The sequence below is a fragment of the Lytechinus variegatus genome, chromosome 12, assembly GCF_018143015.1.
Source record: "Lytechinus variegatus isolate NC3 chromosome 12, Lvar_3.0, whole genome shotgun sequence".
NCBI classification, from domain to species: domain Eukaryota; kingdom Metazoa; phylum Echinodermata; class Echinoidea; order Temnopleuroida; family Toxopneustidae; genus Lytechinus; species Lytechinus variegatus.
In genome coordinates, this window is record NC_054751.1 from 23,702,166 (window position 1) to 23,726,820 (window position 24,655).

The window sequence follows — 24,655 nt, forward strand, 5'->3', positions numbered from 1 at the left end:
TTTTTAGTCATATTTAACTAGAATACATGAGGGATGGTGTCATCGTCTGGCTCATTCCGACCATACGGAAAATATATAAAATAATGCTAAACTTTCAAAATTATAATGAACGAACTTTTTCATATTTCAATTAAATTGTTTTTGTTAATGCCTGTTAGATTTTACTCTTTTTCCCAACTTGATTTTGGGCCACACATTTTTTCACTTCTCAAGAGTCAACCTTAAGAGAAAGAGAGAGAGAGGGGGGGGGGGGCAGGGAGAGAGATGGAAAGTGGGGGCACCTGCTTCTTTGAAAAATAGCTAAATTAAAAGTTAAACACACTCCCCTTTTTATCTAATTCTCAGGTCGGACGTCGTCTTACAAAAAAGTATACCCCTCTTTTTTATATCAATCCTAAGTTGTCGACAGTAATGACGGCACGGTCACAACGAAACAGTCGCTTTGATTGGCTGTTACCCTTTAGTGATGGGCGGGACTTCGTCCTCTTCTCAACCAATTAGAATTAACAAACATGACGAAGTACTCTTCCACGTATCTTCTTTGTAATCATAAAATGCAATCACTGTCTCTTAACAAATCAGACAGCCATTCTAATTTCAGAAAAAAAGGCCAGAGAAGTACCACATCGTGAAGAAAAGAAGATATAGACTTAAAGGTAAGGAAATTACATTTCTCCAAGTCTCATCAATTCTTCATCACATCTATTACTTCGGCTAATTGCATTGATGTTTCTGCAAAGGGTGCGCAGAGATAATCTGAGCTTTTTTCAAAGTCAACATTTCTGCTATAATTTTCAAGTAGTGAAAAAACCCAAACAAGAGTGTGTATATTGGTAAAGAGAGTGGGGTATGTCTTCACCCCTTGACTAAGGCTGATGGTGCCATACTTAAGAAATTTTAGAAATACACCCATTTCTATTTCATTCCCCCTCTCATCTTTCGAAATATAGACCCACCATTATCATTGACTCGAAAATTTATGCGAGTCGTGCATGTCTCAACCATCTTGAGTTGAGTATTCCTCTAGTATTGAACGATCTTTTTGAATCTTTAATTAATGCGATACGTAAACAAATTCCTCTAACTCCAACAGGAGCATCAAATCCCTAGCTGTAACATCGGAATCCAGGACATTCTAATTCAAGATGACCAATCTATTACACTGGATGATTTCTGTTACCACTATTGCTACTGCTTCTGGTCTCACTATTGACGTGGACGGTCCGATCAGTGGTATGTAGTCTTCTGAATATCTTAGAACGGGTTGATAATATCTAATGATATTCATATTTTTATATTAATTGATTTGGGCTGCAACGACTCTGAATTATGCATGATTCCAACCAGGAGCTGATCCAAGATTTTTCCAGGGGGGGGCAATTTTGTACACTAAAAAATTAACAAACCCCCCATAAAAAAGGTGATTTAGGTCAGGAATAAAATGAAAGCTACAAAAAAAGCTATTTACTACAAAATGGAGGTAATTTTCTTCCAAGAAAAATTTGACCATAAAAAATAAATAAATGAATAAATAAAGTATTCACTACAAAATGGAAGTCATTTCGTTCCACGAAAATATGACAAGCAAAAGTTCCAAATTCCAAATATAGCTAGCCCGAAAATAAAGCGTATTAAAAATTGAATGATTAATATGAAAGTTATATTGTCTTTTAAAAGCTTCATTTACAAGGTTTTATATCAATGAAGTGAAAAAAAAAATATTATATGCACGTTATGCTATTCCAATCATGTATATTTGATAGCCGCTCATTTCACATTATTTCATATTTCTTTTGTATTTCATTTAAGTCTTTTACGGATAAAAAACAATATAAGACAGCAACATCAAATGCATAACAAATTCCAAGTTAGATAGAAATGAAAAGAATGCCTGCTAAAAGTCACGTATTAATCTCCATACTTGCGCCAACACAAACTTTAAATTCAAGAAAACCTTTCGTGTACTATTTATTTCACTATTTATTTCTATCTCTGTCTATATTTTAATTATTCACTTCGGCAAATAACCAATACATTGATATAGTCCTCCGATAAATACACGTATGCGTATATATCGAACTCAATATACATGAAGTATAATAGGATATTGAATATTTACCTACCTTTTCCACTGGTGGACTTAAGTGGTAAAAAGAGTTAACTGGATAACTGTAGGCAATAATAACCTCAATGCTTGATGCTTATAAAAAAATGAACTACAATAATGACATAACGGGTATGTTTAAAATCTAACTTAAACTTTAACTTAATTTGACGAAGCTAAAAGCAATTCAGAAACATAATCATTAAGGTATTTGGAATGAATTATGGACAGGGATGTATTAGTTTTCATTCATATTTACTCAGAATTATGATGCCTTTTCTCGGCACCCTAATAATGGTACAGAGATGAACCATGCAGTAAAGATGCAAATTTGAACATTTCGTAACGTCCATTATGCTCCTTAAAAGGTGAAAATGTTGCACTTCTGAGGATGCAATCGAGCATTTATTGGTACAAATAATAGTAATAGTGTGAATGGGTGCACCTTTTCCCAATAGGGTGCAAAATTACACCCCAAAGGAGCTAACAATGATTCATGAGCAAACTTGACCTTTATTTCTTAGTGTGAATATTGCCACGATCAGGGGCGGATCCAGGATTTTCCAAGGGGGGGGGCACATTTTTCCGAGGAAAAATATGACAAGCAAAAACAAAACAAAACAAAAAAAGGTCTTCATTATCAAGGGGGGGGGGACACTTCTGTTTTAACGGTATTTTTACATTACACATTTTAATTTTGCTTCTCAAGGGGGGGGGGGGGAGAGAGAGGGCAAAGGCCGGCTGTGCCCCCCGTCCTGGATCCGCCCCAGTGGCCACTGTGATGAAGTTCATTTGGGGCAATATAGTTAAAGGGGAAGCTAATCCTGACGAGGTTTATTGTAAAAAAATAGCAGAAAAAATATTGGTGAAGATTTGACGAAAATCAATCAAATATTAATATAATAATAATAATAATACCAACATGCTTATATAGCGCATATCACTGCCAAATGCGCTTCATTTGATTATTACCCCGGCCTTAGCACCGCAGCCTTTTACAGCGCGAAGGCATTTCAAGGAATAAATTCCTGCCAGGTACCCATTTACCTCACCTGGGTCGAGTGCAGTACATTGTGGATAAATTTCTTGCCGAAGCAAATATTAACAAAAAGTTATAATGTTATTTTGGAGGATTTGTGACATCATATGCGAGTAGCTTCCTCTTGTATCGCGAATTAAGGGGGGAAAATCAGTGAAATGTCATTGAAAGTATTGAAAATGGGTTTTATTGTAGGCCTATCTTCATTATGCATCAACCGAAAAATTATTTCATACCCACTCCCGAAAGAAGAACATGTTTAGTCATGAATTATAAATATATATATATTGCTTTGCGATTTTTTTCAAACCTTCACCATTTTGTCTTATTCATTTTTCTCCTTTCCAACACAACATTTATGACCAAGGCTGGATTCCCCTATAAACAAGAAAATTGAGATACATTTACAGTAAATTTGATCTTTTTTTTCATGTCAGGTCCGTGTTCTCTATGTCCAGAAGGAGCTCCCGGTCCCCGTGGACCACCTGGAGACATTGGCCTACCGGGAAGAGACGGTCGTGATGGGAGGGACGCTTCGTGTAATGGCCAACTATCAGGTAGAATAATGGTGACGACGGGAGTCAAAGTGTTGTTAATGCCTCAGTCACATTTGCTCTACGGCGAGTCGAAACCGTTTTAACATTTTTTCGTACCAGCTACATAATTATAGATGGTTTGAATAAAAATGAATAAAATGGCTGTTTTCGACTCGCTGCACGGCCTCCTTAGAACAAATGTGACTGAGGTGTCGATGATAATGTCAGGAATAATGATAATGAAAATAAAGATAATTGATTATAATAATTAGAATGATTATATTAATGATAATTATTGATGATAATGTCACCCGATGACACAAACTTGATACACTTTTTATTCCGCTTCATTAGAGCTAGTATACCAGAACCAGGAAGGAAATAGTGCTATTTCAGTAAAAAAATACTAAGAAATACAATCGTTATGTGCAATATCCTAACTCCATATTTGCTAAGTATTGGAAAAAAATCTTCGATTTACCGTAATCCAAGCAGTCAGGGTGGCGTCACAGTCATGCGACATTGTTATTTTTTCAATTGATAATGGGCAATTTCGAGTGACACGACACAGACCTTTATTGTATACTCTACTTTCTTCGTCGTCTTAACTTTTTCATCAAAGACTTTAACATTCCTAATGTGGGAAGGGGTGCCCCTGTCCCCAAACTGTCGCCCCTGGTAAGTGTCATAATCGAGAGAGCGAGGGAAGTCACTCTTCTATCTTAGTAACTATCTTTTTCTTAATTATACAATCTTTCTTTGTCTTTGTATAATTTCTCCCATACATGTACCATAGAGCTATAGCTCTCAGCATGTACTGTATTTCAGCAAAAGCTTCGATCCAACTAGGGCATGGGGCTTGTCATTGTTCAAAACCCACCGACACCCGACTAAGGAAATTAAAATTGGTATAGTGTCGAAAATCTGTTTATCTGCTCGTCAGTCGAATTGGGATCGTCCTAGGCACTTGGTGCATAAATATAAACAAAATAAACATTCAAATAATTATATACAATATATCAATGTGACAATAATCAAACTTAACAATGCATGTAATACAAAATTGTATATCAAAGGGATAGACCCGTTTCAGATTATTAATAACCAACCTGTTCTTCCCCGGGGTCCCTGCACTAACCCGTCTCTGTGGTCTAGTGGTTAAGGCACCGGGTGTTCCAAGCTGGGGGCCCGGGTTCGATTCCCGGTAAATAATTTTTTGTCTCTGCCCGGAATCGAACCCGGGCCCCCAGCTTAGAATGCCGGTGCCTTAACCACTATAGACCGCAGAGACGGGCTAGAGGCTTGGGCGACCCCGATCCGATTGACCATCAGATAAACAGATTTTCGACATTACTGATTAAATTCTCTTTGTCGGGTGTCGATGAGTTTTGAACAATGACAAGTCACCATGCCTCAGCTGCAAAGCAATTAGTGCTTATATTCAGTAAATGTATGGAACAATATACAAATGTGAGAAATTGTATGTACAATAGCTTTGCCAACTCTTTTATTCAAATATATGTTTTCAAATGAATGAATCCGAATGAAGAGATCAATGGTATTTGAGGCATAGCTCAAATCAAGGTTCCCCAGAACTATCTGCCCTTGGAAAAATTAGTGAGGCCGAAAAAATGCGTCTGTCGGGAATCGAACCAGGGGCTTTCATGCAGCTTAGAACGCCGATGCCTTAACCACTAGACCACAGACACGGGTTAGTGGCTGGGGCGACCCAGATCAGATTGACGACCAATCGGATTGGGGTCGTCCTAGTCACTATAACCCGCCTCTGTGGTCTAGTGGTTAAGGCATCGGCGCTCTACGTGGGGGTCCCGGGTCCGATTCCTGGCAGAGACATTTTTTTCGCCTCATCAATTTTTCCAAGTGTAGACATAGCTCAAAATTTTGACCCTCTGAAATATTGACAGAGAGAAAGATTCCAAACATAAATAACAATAACTGTTTCTAAGCACTTGCTTTGATTCAGCTGAGGCATGGCGGCTTGTCATCATTTAAAACTTATCTACGCCCGACAAAGGAAATTTAATTAATGGGGTCGAAAATATGTGTGTGTGTGTATTTGAGTTTTGTCAGACGTATATCAATCAGATATGATTATTTACGTCTGGGACCGACCTTTAGCGTCACCATCCGAAAGACGCGACCAGGACTCGAACCTCTGCATCAATTTGTAACTTCCCCACAGCTTGGATTACAGGCGCACGCCACAACGCCCAGTCAATATGTTAATCTGACGGTCAATCGAATCGGGGGGCGCCCTAGCCACTATATCCGCCTCTGTGGTCTAGTGGTTAAGGCACCGCGTTCTATGGCCGGGTCCAGAGGTGTCGATCCTGGGGGGGGGGGGGGCGATCACCCCACCAATGAAAATATTGGGGGGGCAAATATATCGTTTTGCCCCCCCATAATTCCGCATGTGCAAAAAAATAAAATAAGATAGTAATGTAACACAGAAATCAGCAAGCGAGATTGAGATAAACAACTCATTCTTTATTCAAAATCGTGCTCAAAATGTCCGCTTTTCAGATTGGATCGCGCTCGCATCATTTCTGTAGCAAAAACCCATACTTTTCATGATTAAATAGGTGAATAGAATGTCCCGTTTTCAGTTTAAAACCCTAAAGAACTCCCGCTTCGATTTGCAATAATGTTTTGTTGGATCTTATTTTAATTATCTTGTTTCTTTATTAAAAACGTCCATAAATGTCAATTTTTTCAGATCGAAATATCAAAATTTTCAACTAGCGCTTCGCGCTCGCATCTATTTTTTTTTTCAGATACCCCTCTTAATCAATGGTACCAAAAATGCTTAGAATGTCAGGCTTTCAGGTCTCAGCTCGCTCTCGGCACTCGCATTTTCTGTGTAGTGAGATATGTATTCTCCTCATGAGTTACTACAAACATTCCTAAACAGACACCTTTTTCCTGTGCGGTATATTAAAAAATTTCAGCTCGCGCTTCGCGATCGCATTAATTTGTTGGTGAGATACATATATATATATATATATATATATATAGACTCATGAATGAGATAGAATGAATGAGATGAATGAGATAGAATGAAATGTGTGTGTGGTTGAGTTTGTGTGTTTGTCTTGCCTTTGGAAAGTTGATTCATGATTTTGCCCCCCCCCATCTGAAAAATGGTTCGACGCCCCTGGCCGGGTCCCAGGTTCGATTCCCGGCAGTGACATTTTTTTCGGCCTCACCAATGTTTCCAAGGGTAGATAGCTCTGGGGAACATTGATTCAAGCTTCGCCTACCATTGTTCTCTTCATTCATTTCTTTCACAATATACTTATAATTATATATACACAAAATTTATTTATATTCAAAACTTTTGTTCCACCCTCTTCAGGAATGCCGAGTCCTGTAGATCAAACGAATGATGGTAGCAGTGAAAACACGAGTGGTAGTAATACAGTAGTCAATGTCAATAGTAGTGGAGCTGTGTATATAAGATGGGGTAGAGATGTTTGTGTTGATGGATCAGAACTGCTTTATGCTGGTAAGAAAACATTTTCAAAAATACGTTGTATTTATTACCTTTTATTCAGTTTCATTGATTCACGCAGTTCAGTGGACAAAAAGCTATGCGATGGGGGAAGGGACAGTAACTATATTTTGCAACAGAGTTAAAAGCAATATGGCAACAAATATAAGAATATTTTGTAAAAATAATGGAAATTAGAATATACAATAACTACAATCGAATAGCATGTTATATAATCTTCTGCTGAACTGTAGCTAGGGACACTTATTGCTTTTTGCATGTTAAACTTGATATATCTTGTACAAATAAGTACCTTGCCTTAACATTTAATTCTTCTGAAATATTTTTCACCTATGTGTAACTTCTAAACCCCACACTGAAAGTCATTGTCACCTTTGAAAAAGAAATGTCAAATGGCTCAACTTGCCCCATCTGTGGGGTAAGTTGAGCCACCTTCTAGGGGTAAGTTGAGCCACAAAAAACAATCTACAAAAAGTATAGAGGTAAAACCATCACGCCAATTTTTTTATTTAAAGTCTTTTCACTTGCTAATTCTCCATAAATTCTAACATCCTCTAAAAAAAGAGAGAACATTTACATAAATTAACTCCTGTCTGCCCGTTTATCGATGGCTTTTTAAGGTTCAACTTACCTCATGTTGGGTGGATTAAGTCACCCCACTCCGAACGTAATGCGGTAACTTTGCATGCATACATTTCTAATACATCCATCATGTAAAGGACTATGACAAGAATTAAGATCCATACTTGGACTAACAATGTTGTTCGTTTGTCTTTATTGTGTTTAAAGACGTGTGTGTGTAAAAAGCACCTGTCTATTTCACACCCTTTTTAATTTTTTTTGGCTGAAATTTGTATTTTTCCCTAGCTCTAAAAAGGTACTTTTTGTTAAAAAGTTGAAAACAATGTGGTGGGGTTAGGGGTTATGCAATGGGTCATCAATACACTTCACTAACACAATTCCTGACTCATTCATTATTGGCCTGGAGCTGGTGGCTCAACTTGCCCCAATGCTCAACTTACCCGCCTTCCCCTACTTATAAGCATTGTTGTGTATGCAATTTGTAGGAACTGCAGCAGGAGCTCACTACACACATACAGGAAGTGGTTCTAACTATCTATGTATGCCACCTGAACCTATTTATGATGAACATCAGTCTGGTGTACATCGTGGTCTGCTGTACTCTGCCGAATATGAGACCAGCAATGCCATCGGTCGTCTCCATGGTATCCACAACCACACACCAAAATGTGCTGTCTGTAGGGCGCCCTCAGGACGATCTACCAAATTGATGATCCCTGCGCGGAACGAGTGCCCTTCTGACGAGTGGCGCCTGGAGTATAGTGGTTACCTCATGTCAGATTATTCTGGCCACAAACGTACTGAGTTCGTTTGTTTCGATCATGACATGGAAGCAGAGCCTGGTACAGCTGGAAACGAAAATGGGGCTCTCTTCTACATGGTAACAGCTACATGTGTGGCCGGAACTGGGCTTCGTTGTGGACCCTATATTGACGGTCAGGAACTCACTTGCGCTGTGTGTACGATTTAGAAATTGTTAAGATCGTGTGATAATATAGTGCGTACGTTTAATTATATCTGTGTAGTGTAGTTCATCTATTGAAACATGCAGTGGACAAAAGGAATTCCCGAAGGAATATTTGTCAATTCCAAGTAGCTAGTACTTTCGAAGTAGCTAGTACTTAGTTGCACCCACTGTTACTTTTTCCAGTGTGCCATTGACAGATAATTTTCAGAAACCTTGATTTTGGGGGGTTTTAGGTTTTATAGCATGTATACAGCGAGGGAGAATATTGCCCACCCCTACCCCCTACTCCTTCAGTGTTTCAAAAAAGTTATGTAACCATATCATTCAAAAAATGGTTAAAGATTTAGTGACACGACATTTTCTCCTGTGACATTTGCTCCGGTCTTAATATCTCAGAGGGAGTGAGGATTTTCATAGAGATTTTGGTTCAGAATAGTGTAAAAATAAGGCTTAGGGTTTATGTTTGGCATAACGTGCAGATTTTCTATCGGGAGAATTGTCATGGAACCTTATCTTGAAATGGTGAACTGAAAGTTGACAGTCTGGAACTTACTCGAGGATCAGGCAATGCCCGGTCAACATTATAGTTACGTAATAATATTGGTTGTATTGTATCCATGCATCTAAAACTCCTTGAGTGTTGGCGGTATACTAGTAGTAGATATAATTATGGCGATCTGGGGATTGTTGCATAAAAGTTGTCAGCACCGACAGGTTATCGAGAAGCAGTTACCAGAGTAATCGATGGTAACCGTCAGACACCTGTGCTTCGCAGCCAATAAAAAAAAACATGGAAATTTTCGTTATGAGACGACAGATATTGATGAAACACCCCAGGTCTTCAATGTCTTCATGATGTTATCTCAGCGATATAAACACCTTTCTTTGAATATTTTTCTGGTAGAGTATTCTTCAGAATGATTGGAAACATGTTTAATATTCTTTATATACTGTATATCATAGTTGTTTATTAAATAAGACAACTCCAGAAAAAAGGTGTATATTTTTATCTCCATTTCATTCAGCATGACTGTTCAAAGTTTTGAGTTACAGAGATTTCTGTTCAAAGGTTGTGTCTTGCGTTAGTTTGGTGAATTATGTTGCGTTAACTACAGTATATGGAGCTGATGTGATGATGATGATTGATGTTGCCGATGATTTAAATGGGGAAAGTTCATAACTATTCCAAATTTGATTTAGTTTGTAAAACAAGGTGACGATGAGGAGGTGAGTGGGGAGGAGAGAAGGTGGTGGTGGACGATGACGAAGGCAGGCCGGAGCTAGGAGGAGGAGGAGGAGGAGGAAAAAAGAGGAATAGTAGTCCGGGCTGGGAGGAGCAGAAGGAGGAGGGCCAGGAGAAAGAGGTGGAGGAAGAGAAGTAGGAGGAGGAAGAGGGAGACAGTGGCGGCGGTGGTTTATTTTCTTACCTGATTTCCAAGAGAGCATTTGTATATATAAGCAAGCAATCATGCATTGGATCGTTATAAGGTCTCTTCCGAGTCCAGGGAACAGGGGAGCGTGTCATGAAAGGAGAATTTGGAAAATTTAATTAAACCTTCATAATGACGTTTTTGGAATGTTATATTCGCTTTCTTAAATGTTTAATTTTCAAACAGGCAGATTTCGATCCACTCTACCTTCGTCTACCATGGAATTTTTTTTTCTTAAGAACTGAATTACCGAAAATGTTACTCACCCACCACCCCCTAAAAAGAACTGAAAATCTTACTGGGACGTGTTGCCAGGATAATGAGCGCCCTAGCGGTGAAGTGGAAGTAGATATGGAGAAAATACATGAAGCAGGAAGAATGGGGCACATCCACATAATAAGCATGGGGGGGGGGGTACTGTGATATTTTGATTGTGCTGGGTATAAGACATGCATTGTTTTTAGCCTTGCCATTTTACCTCTGCCATTATAAGTTTAAGTGGCCTAGCTACTGATGCCTTCGATGAAGGTAATACCGTTCATAAAACACATGAAACAATATTCACCCTGTCTCTACAATTTTATTTATTATAAACTAACACAACAATCTAACAGATATGTCGACAAAGAATTCAGTTTTGTTCAGAATTTTGAAAGCTGCATCATCTATGATTACAATTTTGCCTTCTCTTTTCATTTGTTATCTCCGTGCTTTGTACACGTTTTTCTGTGATTTTATTTCGTATATAGCTTTACTAATGCACCCTTCAGTGGCTGGTCTACGGGGGGGGGTAGGGGTTAACTTTTTGTTTGTCAAATTTCTCGGCCAAACTCCCTCCTTGGGAAAAAAATCTATATTCGCCCCTGTCCTTATTCCCGACAATCAAGATCCAATTATTTTCAGTTCTCATCTTCCCTCTTACCGGTGAATAAATGAACTTTCATTGAACACTAAAATCTCGACTGTTGATTCCCCGTTTGTTCATTTAGATATGCCTTCATTCTATCTTACCTATGGATGCTTCTGAACGCAGTCTAAGACTCTATATATTCAGTTCCAAATTCTGTCTCTTTAGGTTGGCCAGATCATGTCCTGGTGGGTCAGCGTCAAACTTGTACTTCACAGGTAGGTTCACATCTCCAATACTCCATTCTCGAAGATGTGGACACTGGGTGCATTTACTAATTCATTACTTAGGCTATTCCAAGGTTTCCTAATTCTTACACTGTCTTATGTAAAAAAATTCTTACGTTTCTCAGTTACTGACCTCGGAATGTACAATTTTTATCATGATCTGTGGTAGGCCCGTGCACCTGACGACCCAAATCTGGCACTACCTCTTGTGAAATAACTTACATACCTGTGAAATAACTTGTATGTTTCGATCATTATCTTCTCGCGCTCGGCGATATGCTTATGTAGGAAGTTTTAGTTGAATCAATCTTTGTTCATATTGAAGGTTCTTTACTTCAGGTACCAACTTAGTGGCCCTTCTTTGTACATTTTCTATTGCTTGAATATCTTTACATTTATTTTCTATTTTCTTCTGAAGTTTCATTTCGTTATTGATAAATGACAATTTGTTCACTGTAATGTGCACGACTGAAGCAACTTTTGTCAAGAGTTAGATTCAAGGAGGTGCATTTAATATACCAATTGGGCGCTGGGTTGCAATTGAGTCTATAATTATAGAGAAAAACAATCTTCATATCTGGGTCAAAGTTTGCCAACAGTGAATTTTAATGAAATCATAGATCGTGTTCGGTTTTTCTTTTTGCAAGTAAGTATAGCCTTATCTCCAAACATCACCGACACATGTAGGTGATATCGTTTATTGCTCTATCTATATAGGATCTGTCAAAATCCCGGATCAGTTTGATCCGGAAAGCCACTGTGCACCCTGTCCGGGTCAAAGTATACCCGGAATTAGAACCGAATCGACACAGAAAGGGCCTTTATTTTATTTGTGATTGGGAATATTTATCGTATTAACAGTATAAGGATCTCAAATTGAGGTAGGCCCGTATATTTCTCTCCAAATCTGGGGACATTTTGTCCAAGATGATAAGAACCAAGCACAGTGAACATTTTGCTTTATATATAGATTCCTTCACACTCTTAAAGGTCAAGTCCATACGTTTTTACTATTTTTAGTCATATTTAACTAGAATACATGAGGAATGGTGTCATCTTCTCGCTCTGTCCGACCATAAATACGGAAAATATATAAAATAATGCTAAACTTTCAAAATTATAATGTAAGAAGTTTTTTATTTTCATCCTATTTCAATTAAATTGTTTATGTTAATGCCTGTTAGATTTTACACTTTTTCCCAACTTGATTTTGGGCCACACATTTTTTTTCACTTCTCAAGAGTCAACCTTAAGAGAAAGAGAGAGAGAGGGGGGGGGGACAGGGAGAGAGATGGAGAGTGGGGGCACCTGCTTCTTTGAAAAATAGCTAAATAAAAAGTTAAACACACTCCCCTTTTTATCTAATTCTCAGGTCGGACGTCGTCTTACAAAAAAGTATACCCCCTCTTTTTTATATACAATCCTAAGTTGTCGACAGTAATGACGGCACGGTCACAACGAAACAGTCGCTTTGATTGGCTGTTACCCTTTAGTGATGGGCGGGACTTCGTCCTCCTCTCAACCAATTAGAATTAACAAACATGACGAAGTTCTCTTCCACGTATCTTCTTTGTAATCATAAAATGGCAATCACTGTCTCTTAACAAATCAGACAGCCAATCTAATTTCAGAAAAAGGGCCAGAGAAGTACCACATCGTGAAGAAAAGAAGAGATAGACTTAAAGGTAAGGAAATTTACATTTCTCCAAGTCTCATCAATTCTTCATCACATCTATTACTTAGGCTAATTGCATTGATGGTTCAGCAAAATTTTCGAAGAGATAATCTAAGTTTTTTTTAATTCAATATTTCTGCTATGATTTTCAAGTAGTGAAAAAAAACAAGAAGAAGAAGAGTGTGTATAATATCTTTACCCCTTGACTAAGGCTAGTGGTGCCATACAAGTCATGGAATGTAAGATCACGCCAAAAAAAGGAAAGTGTACCCAAAACAATAGTAAACAAATTTAAGAAATACACCCATCTTATCTTTCGAAATATAGACCCACCATTATCATTGACTCGAAAATTTATGCTAGTCGTGCATGTCTCAAGCATCTTGAGTTGAGTATTCCTCCAGTAATGAACGATCAAATTCCCTTTACTCCAACAGGAGCATCAAATCCCGAGCTGTGACATCGGAATCCAGGACATACAAGATGACCAATCTATTACTCTGGATGATTTCTCTTAACCACAATTGCTACTGCTTCTGGTCTCACTATTGACGTAGACGGTCCGATCAATGGTATGTAGTCCCGCAACATTTTATTGCCTTCTGACAATCTTAAAACGGCTTGATAATATTTGATGATAGTCATATTTTTGTATTAATTAATTTGGGCTTCAAAGACTCTGAATTATGCATGATTCCAACCAGGGGCGGATCCAAGATTTTCGAGGGGGGTATTTTTGTACAGGAAAAATAACCCCCAATGAAAAATGTGATACGTCAGGAATAATATGGAAAGCAACAAAATTATATTCACTACAAAATGGAGGTCATTTTGTTCCAGGAAAAAATTGACAAGCAAAAAAATATATATAATGATAATAAATGAATGAATAGTGTTCACTTCAAAATTTAACTCATTTTGTTCAATGAAAAAATTGACATGTAAATAACAATAAATTGATATAGTCTTACGATAACACGCATTAAAGTCAATAGTGTACAACATGATATTGAATCTGCAGTTCTGCACCTACCATTTCCACTGGTGGACTTCAGTGGTAAAAAAGGCTAACTGAATAACTATAGGCAATAATAACCTCAATACTTCTTGCTTATGACCCCCCCCCAAGAAATGAACCTAAAACAATAATGACCTAACGAGTATGTATAAAACTAACTTAAACTTTAACTTAATTTGACGTAGCTAAAAAAATCAGAAACATAATCATGATAATTATTAAGGGTATGGGAATGGATAATGGAGAGGAATTTATTAGTTATCATTTAAATTTACTTTGATGTCCTTTTCGGTACCCTAGTATGGTACAGAGATGAACCATGCAATAAAGATGGAAATTTGAACCTTTCGTTACCTCACCTTAAAAGGTGAAATGTTGCACTTCTCAGGATGCAAATGAGCATTTAATGGTACAAATAATAATAGTGTGAATTGTTGCACCTTTTCACACTCAGGGTGCAAGATTACACCCCAAACATGTCAAAAGGTGCTACCAGTGATTCATGAGCAAACTTGACACGATGATGAAGTCAATTTTGTGCAATAGTGTATTGGAAGATACTTTAGTTATAGGGGAAGTTCACCCTGACCAAGGAAATCTCCTTAATTTGACGAAGCTAAAAACAATTCAGAAACATAATAATTAAGGTAATTGGAATGAATTATGGAGAGGGGTGTATTAGTTGTCATTCATATTCACTCAGATAATGCCCTTTTCGGCACCCTAATATGGTACAGAGATGAACCATGCAATAAAGATGCAAATTTAAACCTTTCGTAACGTCCATTATGCACATTAAAAGGTGAAAATGTTGCACTTCTCAGGATGCAATCGAGCATTTATTGGTACAAATAATAGTAATAGTGTGAATTGTTGCACCTTTTCACACTCATGGTACAAGATTACACCCCAAACACGTCAAAAGGTGCTACCAGTGATTCATGAGCAAAATTGAACCTTTATTTTTTAGTGTGAACATTGCTACGATCAGGGGCCGATCCAGGATAATACAAGGGGGGGGGGGGGCGCATTTTATCCGAGGAAAAATTTTACAAGCCAAAAAAAAAGTATTACCTACTGAAGTGAGGTGAAGGAGGACGTGACCTTGCCATTCTTGGTCTGGTACAGGGGCGGATCCAGCTCCCGCCAATTCGGTGGGGCCGATTTTTTTTCACCCATATTTTCCCCGATCGGCCATTCAAAGTTGATTTTTTGTTTGTTTCTTTGAAAAGGTTATCTCAGAAGCGTAATGAGCCAAAAAAATTGAGGGGGCTTGATACGGCATATCGCGTAAAATCAATAAGAAGTTCCGAGCGAGCGAGCAAAAGTTTTGACATTGTGATTACCAAAATCAAAGTCTGTGATAGATTTTGACATAAAATTTGAAAAATTATAGGCCTTTATTTCACACTTACCCACCTATCCCAAAACGCCGATGTCCTAACAATAATTTATTAGCCTGATTTAAAAAAAAACAGCATAAAAATAGTAACAATCTCATGAGCCCTATTTGAATAGTGCAAGCGCGAAACGCGATCTGAAAGCTTTTGGAATTTCATATATTTTGTCCTGAAAATTGGCAGGGGTAGTAATGGCTGAGGTAAAAATGGCATGGATAATATTGGCAGGGGTAAGAATCGCAACGGAAAAAAGGCAGAGGTAGAAATTAGGCCTACAGGGTTAATAATAGCAGAGATAAGAATGGCAGATTAAAAAATGGCAGTGGTAATAATGGCAGAGGTAAAATGGCAGAGGTATTAATGGCAGAGGTAAATATGGCAGAGGTAAAAATGACAGGGGTATAATAATGGCAGGGGTAAAAATGACAGGGGTATAATAATGGCAGGGGTAAAAATGGCAGAGGTAATAATGGCAGAGGTAATAATGGCAGAGGTAAAAATGACAGGGGTATATGGCAGAGGTAAAAATGGCAGAGGTAAAATGGCAGGGGTTATGATGTAAAAATGACAGCTCTAGGTATAACATGGCCAGTCTTTAAACCCCCGTGCAATAAATTGTCAAAAAGCCCCCCGCATGTACATAGATTAAATGAGAAGTGCATGTCACCGTTAGGTATTTTATCATATCATTATGTGTTCATCGGCCTAACAATGCTATTTACGAATTCGTTGGAGGTGTACTGTGAGGGCTTTTTAAACGGAAATCAAACAACAGATATTTTTTTCATTCAATTTATCAGGAGCAAAATGAAACTGCACTATTCTCATTCGTCATTTTATAAACATTCCTTTTTGCCTGGCTTGGTTTTTTTTTCTAAAGCTTTGCCAGGTTTACCGATGCAAAAAGGAGGAAGAGTAGACATAAGAGAGGTGGAGAGACAGAGAGGGTTTGGGGCGGGGAAAAACATAGAGAATATGATATATAGGGGGAAGGTTAGACGTTAAAATTGTCACGAATGATTGTCGTCAAATATTTTTGTCATTATTCGAATTAAATGTCGTCTGTACTATTATTTTGAATATTTGAATGACAATAAGCATGCTCGGCATCAGGTTCGGCCCTGAATATGTAACTGATTGTGAAAATCAATAATCTTGTTTTGACTGGTAAACAAGTTTGGGGTCGATTAAGGGGCCGTCTGGTTCAGATTCTTTGCATAAAACAGGACTCTGAACCTTTACCATCACTGCATCCAATATGATATTGAATATAAACGCCTTGATGATCATAACCCTTGGAAGCGGAAGTGCTGTTGGGTATTTTGTAGACCATAAGCAGCACCCTCTTGGTAATTAGGTTGGTATGCTAAAATGTAGAGATTTGATACAAATTAATGTTTGTTATTTTTTAAACAGAAGAAAAAATGCCCTTTCATTTTGGAGTGACAACTTTTTTCTCGGCTTTTTAACAAACCAGCACCCCTTATCTCTTTCATTTTTGCCTCTGCCATCTTTACCTTTGCCAACTCCGCCATTTTTAACACTGTTAGAAAATTTATACTTAAAAATAAAAACTCCTGCAGTAGAATCTGGAGAACACCTGTAATCTTATACTGCACTGTGTAATCTTACATGCATTTGTGGAAAATTACAGAAATTTTGTGCGTGTAATCTTACAAATGTATTGTAGTTAAACCGTTTCCCCTTTTTTAAATCACACCTGTTCTGTAAAATTGTAGTGAGAAAATCCTCCTGTTTTCATGGTTATAAAAATTTCGTTTTAGCTTATTTACCAAATAAAACAAATATACAAAATACGAATAATGAACAATATGGGTATGGCTGGTGGAAATATGATTGCTTATTCCATTAAAAATATAAAATGGATCGACATGTAATAGAATTCTGGCAACTGTCGAATTCATAAGAATGGAAAATAAAAAATGTTAAAAGTTGAATGTTGGCCATGATATCAGATATTCTAAGTCTTTACTTTCCAATAAATGATAACAGCAGGAACAATAATAATAATAATTCTTATTTACCCAGGGAACCCACTTCAGCTCTTATGAACCGTTTATCCAGTGGGTCCTGCATAACGGTTCGGTGTGAAAATGGCAGAGGTAAAAATGGTAGAGGTAATATTGGCAGAGGTAAAAATGGCAGATGTAATAATGGCGGAGGTAAATATGGCAGAGGTAAAAATGACAGCGGTATAATAATGGCAGGGGTAAAAATGGCAGAGGTAATAATGGCAGAGGTAAAAATGGCAGGGGTATATGGCAGAGGTAAAAATGGCAGAGGTAAAATGGCAGGGGTTATGAGGTAAAAATGACAGCTCTATAGGTATAACATGGCCAGTCTTTAAACCCCCGTGCAATAAATTGTCAAAAGCCCACGCATGTACATAGATTAAATAAGAAGTGCATGTCACGGTTAGGTATTTTATCATATCATTATGTCTTCATCGGCCTAACAATGCTATTTACGAATTCGTTGGAGGTGTACTGTGATGGCTTTTTAAACGGAAATCAAACAATAGATATTTTTTTCATTCAATTTATCAGGAGCAAAATGAAACTGCACTATTCTCATTCGTAATTTTATAACATTCCTTTTTGCCTGGCTTGGGTTTTTGTCTCACCTGCGAAGCAGAGTGAGACTATATAGGCGCCGCTTTTCCGACGGCAGCGGCGGCGTCAACATCAAATCTTAACCTGAGGTTAAGTTTTTGAAATGACGTCATAACTTAGAAAGTATATGGACCTAGTTAATAAAACTTGGCCATAAGATTAATCAAGTATTACTGAATATCCTGCATGAGTTTCACGTCACATGACCAAGGTCATAGGTCATTTAGGGTCAATGAGCTTTGGCCAAATTGGGGATATCTGTTGAATTCCCATCATAACTTTGAAAGTTTATGGAAATGAAATGACGTCATAACTTAGAAAGTATATGGACCTAGTTAATAAAACTTGGCCATAAGGTTGATCAAGTATTACTGAAAATTCTGCATGAGTTTCACGTCACATGACTAAGGTCAAAGGTCATTTAGGGTCAATGAACTTAGACCATGTTGGAGGAATCAACATCGAAATCTTAACCTGAGGTTAAGTTTTTGAAATGTCATCATAACTTAGAAAATATATGAACCTAGTTCATGAAACTTGGACATAAGGTTAATCAAGTATCACTGAACATCCTGCATGAGTTTCACGTCACATGACCAAGGTCATAGGTCATTTAGAGTCAATGAACTTTGGCCAAATTGGGGATATCTGTTGAATTCCCATCATAACTTTGAAAGTTTATGGATCTGATTCATGAAACTTGGACATAATAGTAATCAAGCATCACTGAACATTTTGTGCAAGTTTCAGGTCTAATGATTAAGGTCAAAGGTCATTTAGGGTCAATGAACTTTGGCCGAATCGGGGGTGTCTGTTGAATTACAATCATAACTTTGAAAGTTTATTGGTCTAGTTCATTAAACTTGGACATTAGAGTAATCAAGTATCACTGAACATCCTGTGCGCGTTTCAGGTCACATGACCAAGGTGAAAGGTCAATGAACTTTCTCCGAATTGGATGTATCTGTTGAATTACCATCATAACTTTGAAAGTTTATGGATCTGATTCATGAAACTTGTACATAAGAGTAATCAAGTATCACTGAACATCCTGTGCTAGTTTCAGGTCACATGATCAAGGTCAAAGGTCATGTAAGGTCAGTGAACTTTGGCCATGTGGGTTTTTTTTTGTTGAATAACCATCATATCTCTGTAAGTTTATTGGTCTAGTTCATAAAAAGTGGACATAAGAGTAACCATGTATCACTGAACATCTTGTGCGAGTTAGAGTAGTATTCAAAGTCAGCACTGCTGCTATATTGAACCGCGTGAGCAGGTGAGACGGCCAGAGGCATTCAGGCATTCCACTTGTTTTTCTAAAGCTTTGCCAGGTTTACCGATGCAAATAGGAGGAAGAGTAGACATAAGAGAGGTGGAGAGACAGATAGGGTTTGGGCGGGGGAAAAAACATAGAGAATATAATATATAGGGGGAAGCTTAGACGTTAAAATTGTCACGAATGATTGTCGTCAAATATCTTTGTCCTTATTCGTAATGTCGTCTGTATTATTATTTTGAATATTTGAATGACAATAAGCATGCTCGGCATCAGGTTCGGCCCTGAATATGTAACTGATTGTGAAAATCAATAATCTTGTTTTGACTGGTAAACAAGTTTGGGGTCGATTAAGGGGCCGTCTGGTTCAGATTCTTTGCATAAAAGAGGACTCTGAACCTTTACCATCACTGCATCCAATATGATATTGAATATAACGCCTTGATGATCATAACCCTTGGAAGCGGAAGTGCTGTTGGGTATTTTGTAGACCATAAGCAGCACCCTCTTGGTAATTAGGTTGGTATGCTAAAATGTAGAGATTTGATACAAATTAATGTTTATTTTTTGAACAGAAGAAAAAAAATTGTTTCATATGTAATTGTTGTAATTCTTTTTCTGACCTAAATGAACTTCATTTAGGTGGATTAAATCTTCTCTTTTTTTGTATTTCCCCCCTTAACCAAATCCTCTTTCATTTTGGAGTGAAAATTTATTTCTCGGCTTTATACAAACCAGCACCCCTTATCTCTTTCATTTTTGCCTCTGCCATCTTTACCTTTGTCATTTTCAACTCCGCCATTTTTTTACACTGTTAGAAAATTTATACTTAAAAATAAAAACTGCAGTAGAATCTGGAGAACACCTGTAATCTTATACTGCACTGTGCAATCTTACATGCATTTGTGTAAAATTACAGAATGGCAGAGGTAAAAATGGCAGGGGTATGGCATAAATGGAGAGGTAATAATGGCAGAGGTAAAGTGGCATGGGTAAAATGACAGCCCTAGGTATAACACAGCCAGGCTTTTAACCCCCGTGCAATAAATTGTCAAAAAGCCCCCGCATGTAAAAGATTGAATAAGAAGTGCATGTCATGGTTAGGCATTGTATCGTATCATTATGTCTTCATCGGCCTAACAATGCTATTTACGAATTCGTTGGAGGTGTACTGTGGGTGCTTTTTAAACGGAAATCAAACAACAAATATTTTTTTCATTCAATTTATCAGGAGCAAAATGAAACTGCACTATTCTCATTCGTCATTTTATAACATTCCTTTTTGTCTGGCTGTTTTTTTAAATCTAAAGCTTTGCCAGGTTTACCGATACAAAAAGGAGGAAGAGTAGACCAGGGGCGGATCCAGCTTTCGCCAATAAGGGGGGGGGGGCGATTTTTTTTTACCCATATTTTCCTCGATCGGCCGCTCAACGTTGATTTCTATTTGTTTCTTTGAATGGGTATTCCTAATGGTCACTTGTTAGCTTTATTATCACAAAACATAAATGAAGTAGTATAAGCCCTAATTGAATAGTACGAGCGCGAAGCGCGAGCTATTTAATTAAATGGAAATTTCATGTAATTTTTCATGAAAATTGAACATTCTGAGCAATGATTGTGATCATGAACAAGATGTGTATGTAACTAAATAATGACTGCGAGCGCGAATCGCAAGCAGATTTGTTTTAATATACGTTCTGGCCTGATGGGAAAACAGACCTTAAGGACTGTTTGCAGTTACCCATGAAAACGATGCATATTTCAACAATCAAATAATGCAAGCGCAAAGCGAGAGCTGAATATTTTTGACATTTTGACCTAAGAATTTGACATTCTAAGCACTTCATTGTCATCATAAACAGGATATGTATATAACTAAACATCTCATGCGAGCGCGAAGCGCGAGTGGAAAAATATGATTTAGACCTAAAAAATGGGACAGACTATTCATGTTTCGTAAATCACGAAAATGATGACTAATTGGGCCTATTCATACATTAATAATGCAAGCGCGCAAAGTGCGAAAAGAACATTTTTGATATTCTGATATGAAACTGGATAATTCAAGCACGTTTGAATGAAAGAACAAACTGCGTATCTATTGTGTACGCCTGTTTTTGAGATTTAGACCTAGAATCTGTGTTATAAATACATTTATTATGAAAATCAATAATGCGCGAGCACGGAGCTGAAAACAATTGATGTCAATTGAGCCTTTTAAAGCAATATTTCAAGCATCGTAGGAAAGTTGCGAAATGGATATGGATGGTACTTCACAAATGATGCGAGCGCGAAGCGCGAGCCGATTTTTTTTTCAAATTTATTATTTGGACCCAATTGCAAGGACATTTTGTCATCATTAGAAAATGACTATTTTCCTATTCCTCTTCCTAAGCGGGAGATGAAACTTGTCGAAATCAATATTCCATTCTGAAAAAGGGACATTTTCATTATTAGGAATTCATGAAACTGTTACCTTATTTATCAATTTGATATTAATGAGAGCTCGAAATCTGTTGATATTAAGGCCTGAAAACCGGGCATTTTAAGCATTTTTTAAACATTGTCTTACGGCTTGCATGTGCGCATATGGTAATCCTCCTATGTATAGCTATAATCGGCCGTTGATGGAGTGCAGGAGACCCATGTGCAAGAGAATGTCTTGTTTGGCGCGCAGTTGCGGTGGCGTGGTTTGCCTACATGTGAACCAACCGAATGCGGTGCCACAGCGAGTAGGCCTGTGTGGATCAGGCCGGCCGTTATGAGGCCGAAAATTAAACATGGGTGTAATACATGTACATCCTTCGTACTTTTATTTCTGTTTTTTCAGCGTTTACAAGGACATTTTTTTGTTCCCAAAAAGTAGGGGGGTAAACGGGCCTATAAACGGGTGAAATTTCCGGTTTTTAAAGGGGATTCTAACCAAAATGAAAAAAATGTTATCAAAGGAAAAAAGAAAAATCAGACAAGTTGTTAGGTGCAAAGTTTGAACAATATCAGATAAAGAATAAAAAAGTTATGAATTTTTTAAAATTTTGTAATCACCCATGGAGACTTCAATTGGCCGCATATGTATTGTCATTGTGATGTAAGGCAAGGACTAACTCTTTCATGTACTCCAATTCAGGCGCGTACGCAGGATTTTTGAAGGGGGGGGGGGGGGGGTTTCGAGCTGATTTTTTATTAATCTCCCCCCAGTCTCTAAAAAGTGATAAGCGGGGGGGGGGGGAATCCGCCCTCTTTTTGTAATTACAATTTCTTGCGTCATACATTATTATGTAGGGGTACCGTGCATCTACCAGACCGACCTCTGGGGAGACAAGCCAAGCCAAAAAAAAAAAAAAAAGGAAACGAAAGGGGGGGGGTGGTTGAACCCCTAACCCCCCCCCTGCGTACGCGCCTGCTCCAATTCATAAAATGGAAAAATGTTGTTGTTTTTTTTCAAAGGTTTTACTTCAAATTTTGTTTTTCTTTCATGAGGACATAAGAAAATATACTACCCTGGTTATATTTATATCTCTGCCCACGGGGACGGGTATTTCAATTCAATTCATTTCTTTATTTCATTCCCTTTCAAAACATAATACAAAGTAATATAAAGCGATACAAATCAAGTACAATTTTATAGGGCATTCCTACTTCATAAAACAGTATAATATAGAGCATAAATGGAAATGAGGGATCCACTAAAAAGCAAAGTTTGTAAAGTGTGGATCCCACTTGGAAATGAAGAAATTATAGTTGACTTATTCTTAGATGCGTACATGGTATATATAGCTACTTAAAGGTCAAGTCCACCTCAGAAAAATGTAGATTTGACTCAATGGAGAAAAATCAGACAAGCACAATGCTGAAAATTTCATCAAAATCGGATGGAAAATAAGAAAGTTATGACATTTCAAAGTTTCGCTTATTTTCAACAAAATAGTTATATGAACGAGCCAGTTACATTCAAATGAGAGAGTCGATGATGTCACTCACTCACTATTTCTTTTGTTTTTTATTGTTTGAATTATACAATATTTCAATTTTTACGAATTTGACGATTAGGACCTCCTTGCCTGAAGCACAAAATGTTAACAAAATGGAATTCCACGTGTTCAGGGAGGAATGAAACTTCATTTCACATGACAATGACGAGAAAATCAAAATATTTCATATTTCATATAATAAAATACAAAAGAAGTAGTGAGTGAGTGATGTCATCAACTCTCTCATTTGGATGTAACTGGCTCGTTCATATAACTATTTTGTTGAAAATAAGCGAAACTTTAAAATGCCATAACCTTCTTATTTTACATCCGATTTTGATGAAATTTTCAGTGTTATGCTTGTTGAATTTTTCTCTTTTTATTCTCAATTTTTGATTCAAAGTTTTTGTTGGGGTGGACTTGTCCTTTAGAGAAAACCGCAAACCCCTGATAATTACATGGCCAAGAGAAAGTTGTCCTTGCCCCTTGTCATAATTTACTATCCTAGTTGCCAATTTGAAATCTACATAGTCTTAGGGATCTCAATTTTAAAGAAGCCATAACTTTTTTATTGCTTGTCCGATTTCTTTCAAACCTTCACCATTCTGTTTGATTTATTTTTCTCCTTTCCAACACAACATTTATGACCAAGGCTGGATTCCCCTATAAACAAGAAAATAAAAATACATTTACATGTAAATTTGTTCTTTTATTTCATGTCAGGTCCGTGTTCTCTATGTCCAGAAGGAGCTCCCGGTCCCCGTGGACCACCTGGAGACATTGGCCTGCCGGGAAGAGACGGTCGTGATGGGAGGGACGCTTCGTGTAATGGCCAACTATCAGGTAGAATAATGGTGACGACGGGAGTCAAACTGTTGTTAATACCTCAGTCACATTTGCTCTACGGCGGCCGTACGGCGAGTCGAAAACGTTTTCACATTTTTTTTACCAGCTTCATAATTGTATCTCCCGAACATGCAGAGTTCGGAGGGAACTATGGATTTGGCCTCGTCGCGCCGCAGCAGAGATTTCCTTGTGAGCGCTCTCCCAACTGTATTTCTTCTCCGATCATCTTCAAATGTGGCATGAAGGTCCATTATGGAAAAGCAAAGTCGCCTAATGATTTTGAGTGGGTGGAGACATGGTTGCCATGGTAACCATATATTTGTGGAAAATTTGGTAAAACCTAGCTGTAACTTTTTTTTTCAGTTCGTCATAACAGTTGGCACACAGAAGCAATATCAGAAGGTAAAGCGAAGATGCCTACCATTTTTTTTTGGGGGGGGGGGGAGGGTCTTTATTGGTAACAATCCAAATGAGTGTTACCAATAACTATGACAATCCAATGTATCATGCCT

At 37.7% G+C, this 24,655-nt stretch overlaps 1 protein-coding gene and 1 long non-coding RNA gene across 2 annotated transcripts; both read left to right on the top strand.

Annotated features, from left to right (window-relative positions):
* The first annotated feature begins 1,158 nt into the window (after positions 1-1,158).
* Positions 1,159-9,747, top strand: LOC121425636. The gene is made up of 4 exons (XM_041621760.1): positions 1,159-1,233; positions 3,581-3,700; positions 7,056-7,205; positions 8,279-9,747. Exons 1-4 carry the CDS (start codon positions 1,167-1,169, stop codon positions 8,761-8,763), a joined length of 822 nt encoding a protein of 273 aa, XP_041477694.1. The 5' UTR covers positions 1,159-1,166; the 3' UTR covers positions 8,764-9,747.
* Positions 9,748-12,922: 3,175 nt separating this feature from the next.
* On the top strand, positions 12,923-24,146 carry LOC121424700. The gene is made up of 3 exons (XR_005971418.1): positions 12,923-13,009; positions 13,437-13,571; positions 24,021-24,146. It is a non-coding gene; the product is annotated as an uncharacterized LOC121424700 (long non-coding RNA).
* The last annotated feature ends 509 nt before the right edge of the window (positions 24,147-24,655 follow it).

Bases quoted from the DNA above. Each gene is read 5' to 3' on its own strand.
- LOC121425636 (XM_041621760.1), top strand. From the start codon at position 1,167: ATGATTTCTGTTACCACTATTGCTACTGCTTCTGGTCTCACTATTGAC. The intron at 1,234-3,580 runs GTATGTAGTCTT...TTTTCATGTCAG, and splicing joins CGTGGACGGTCCGATCAGTG to GTCCGTGTTCTCTATGTCCA. The intron at 7,206-8,278 runs GTAAGAAAACAT...TGCAATTTGTAG, and splicing joins ATCAGAACTGCTTTATGCTG to GAACTGCAGCAGGAGCTCAC.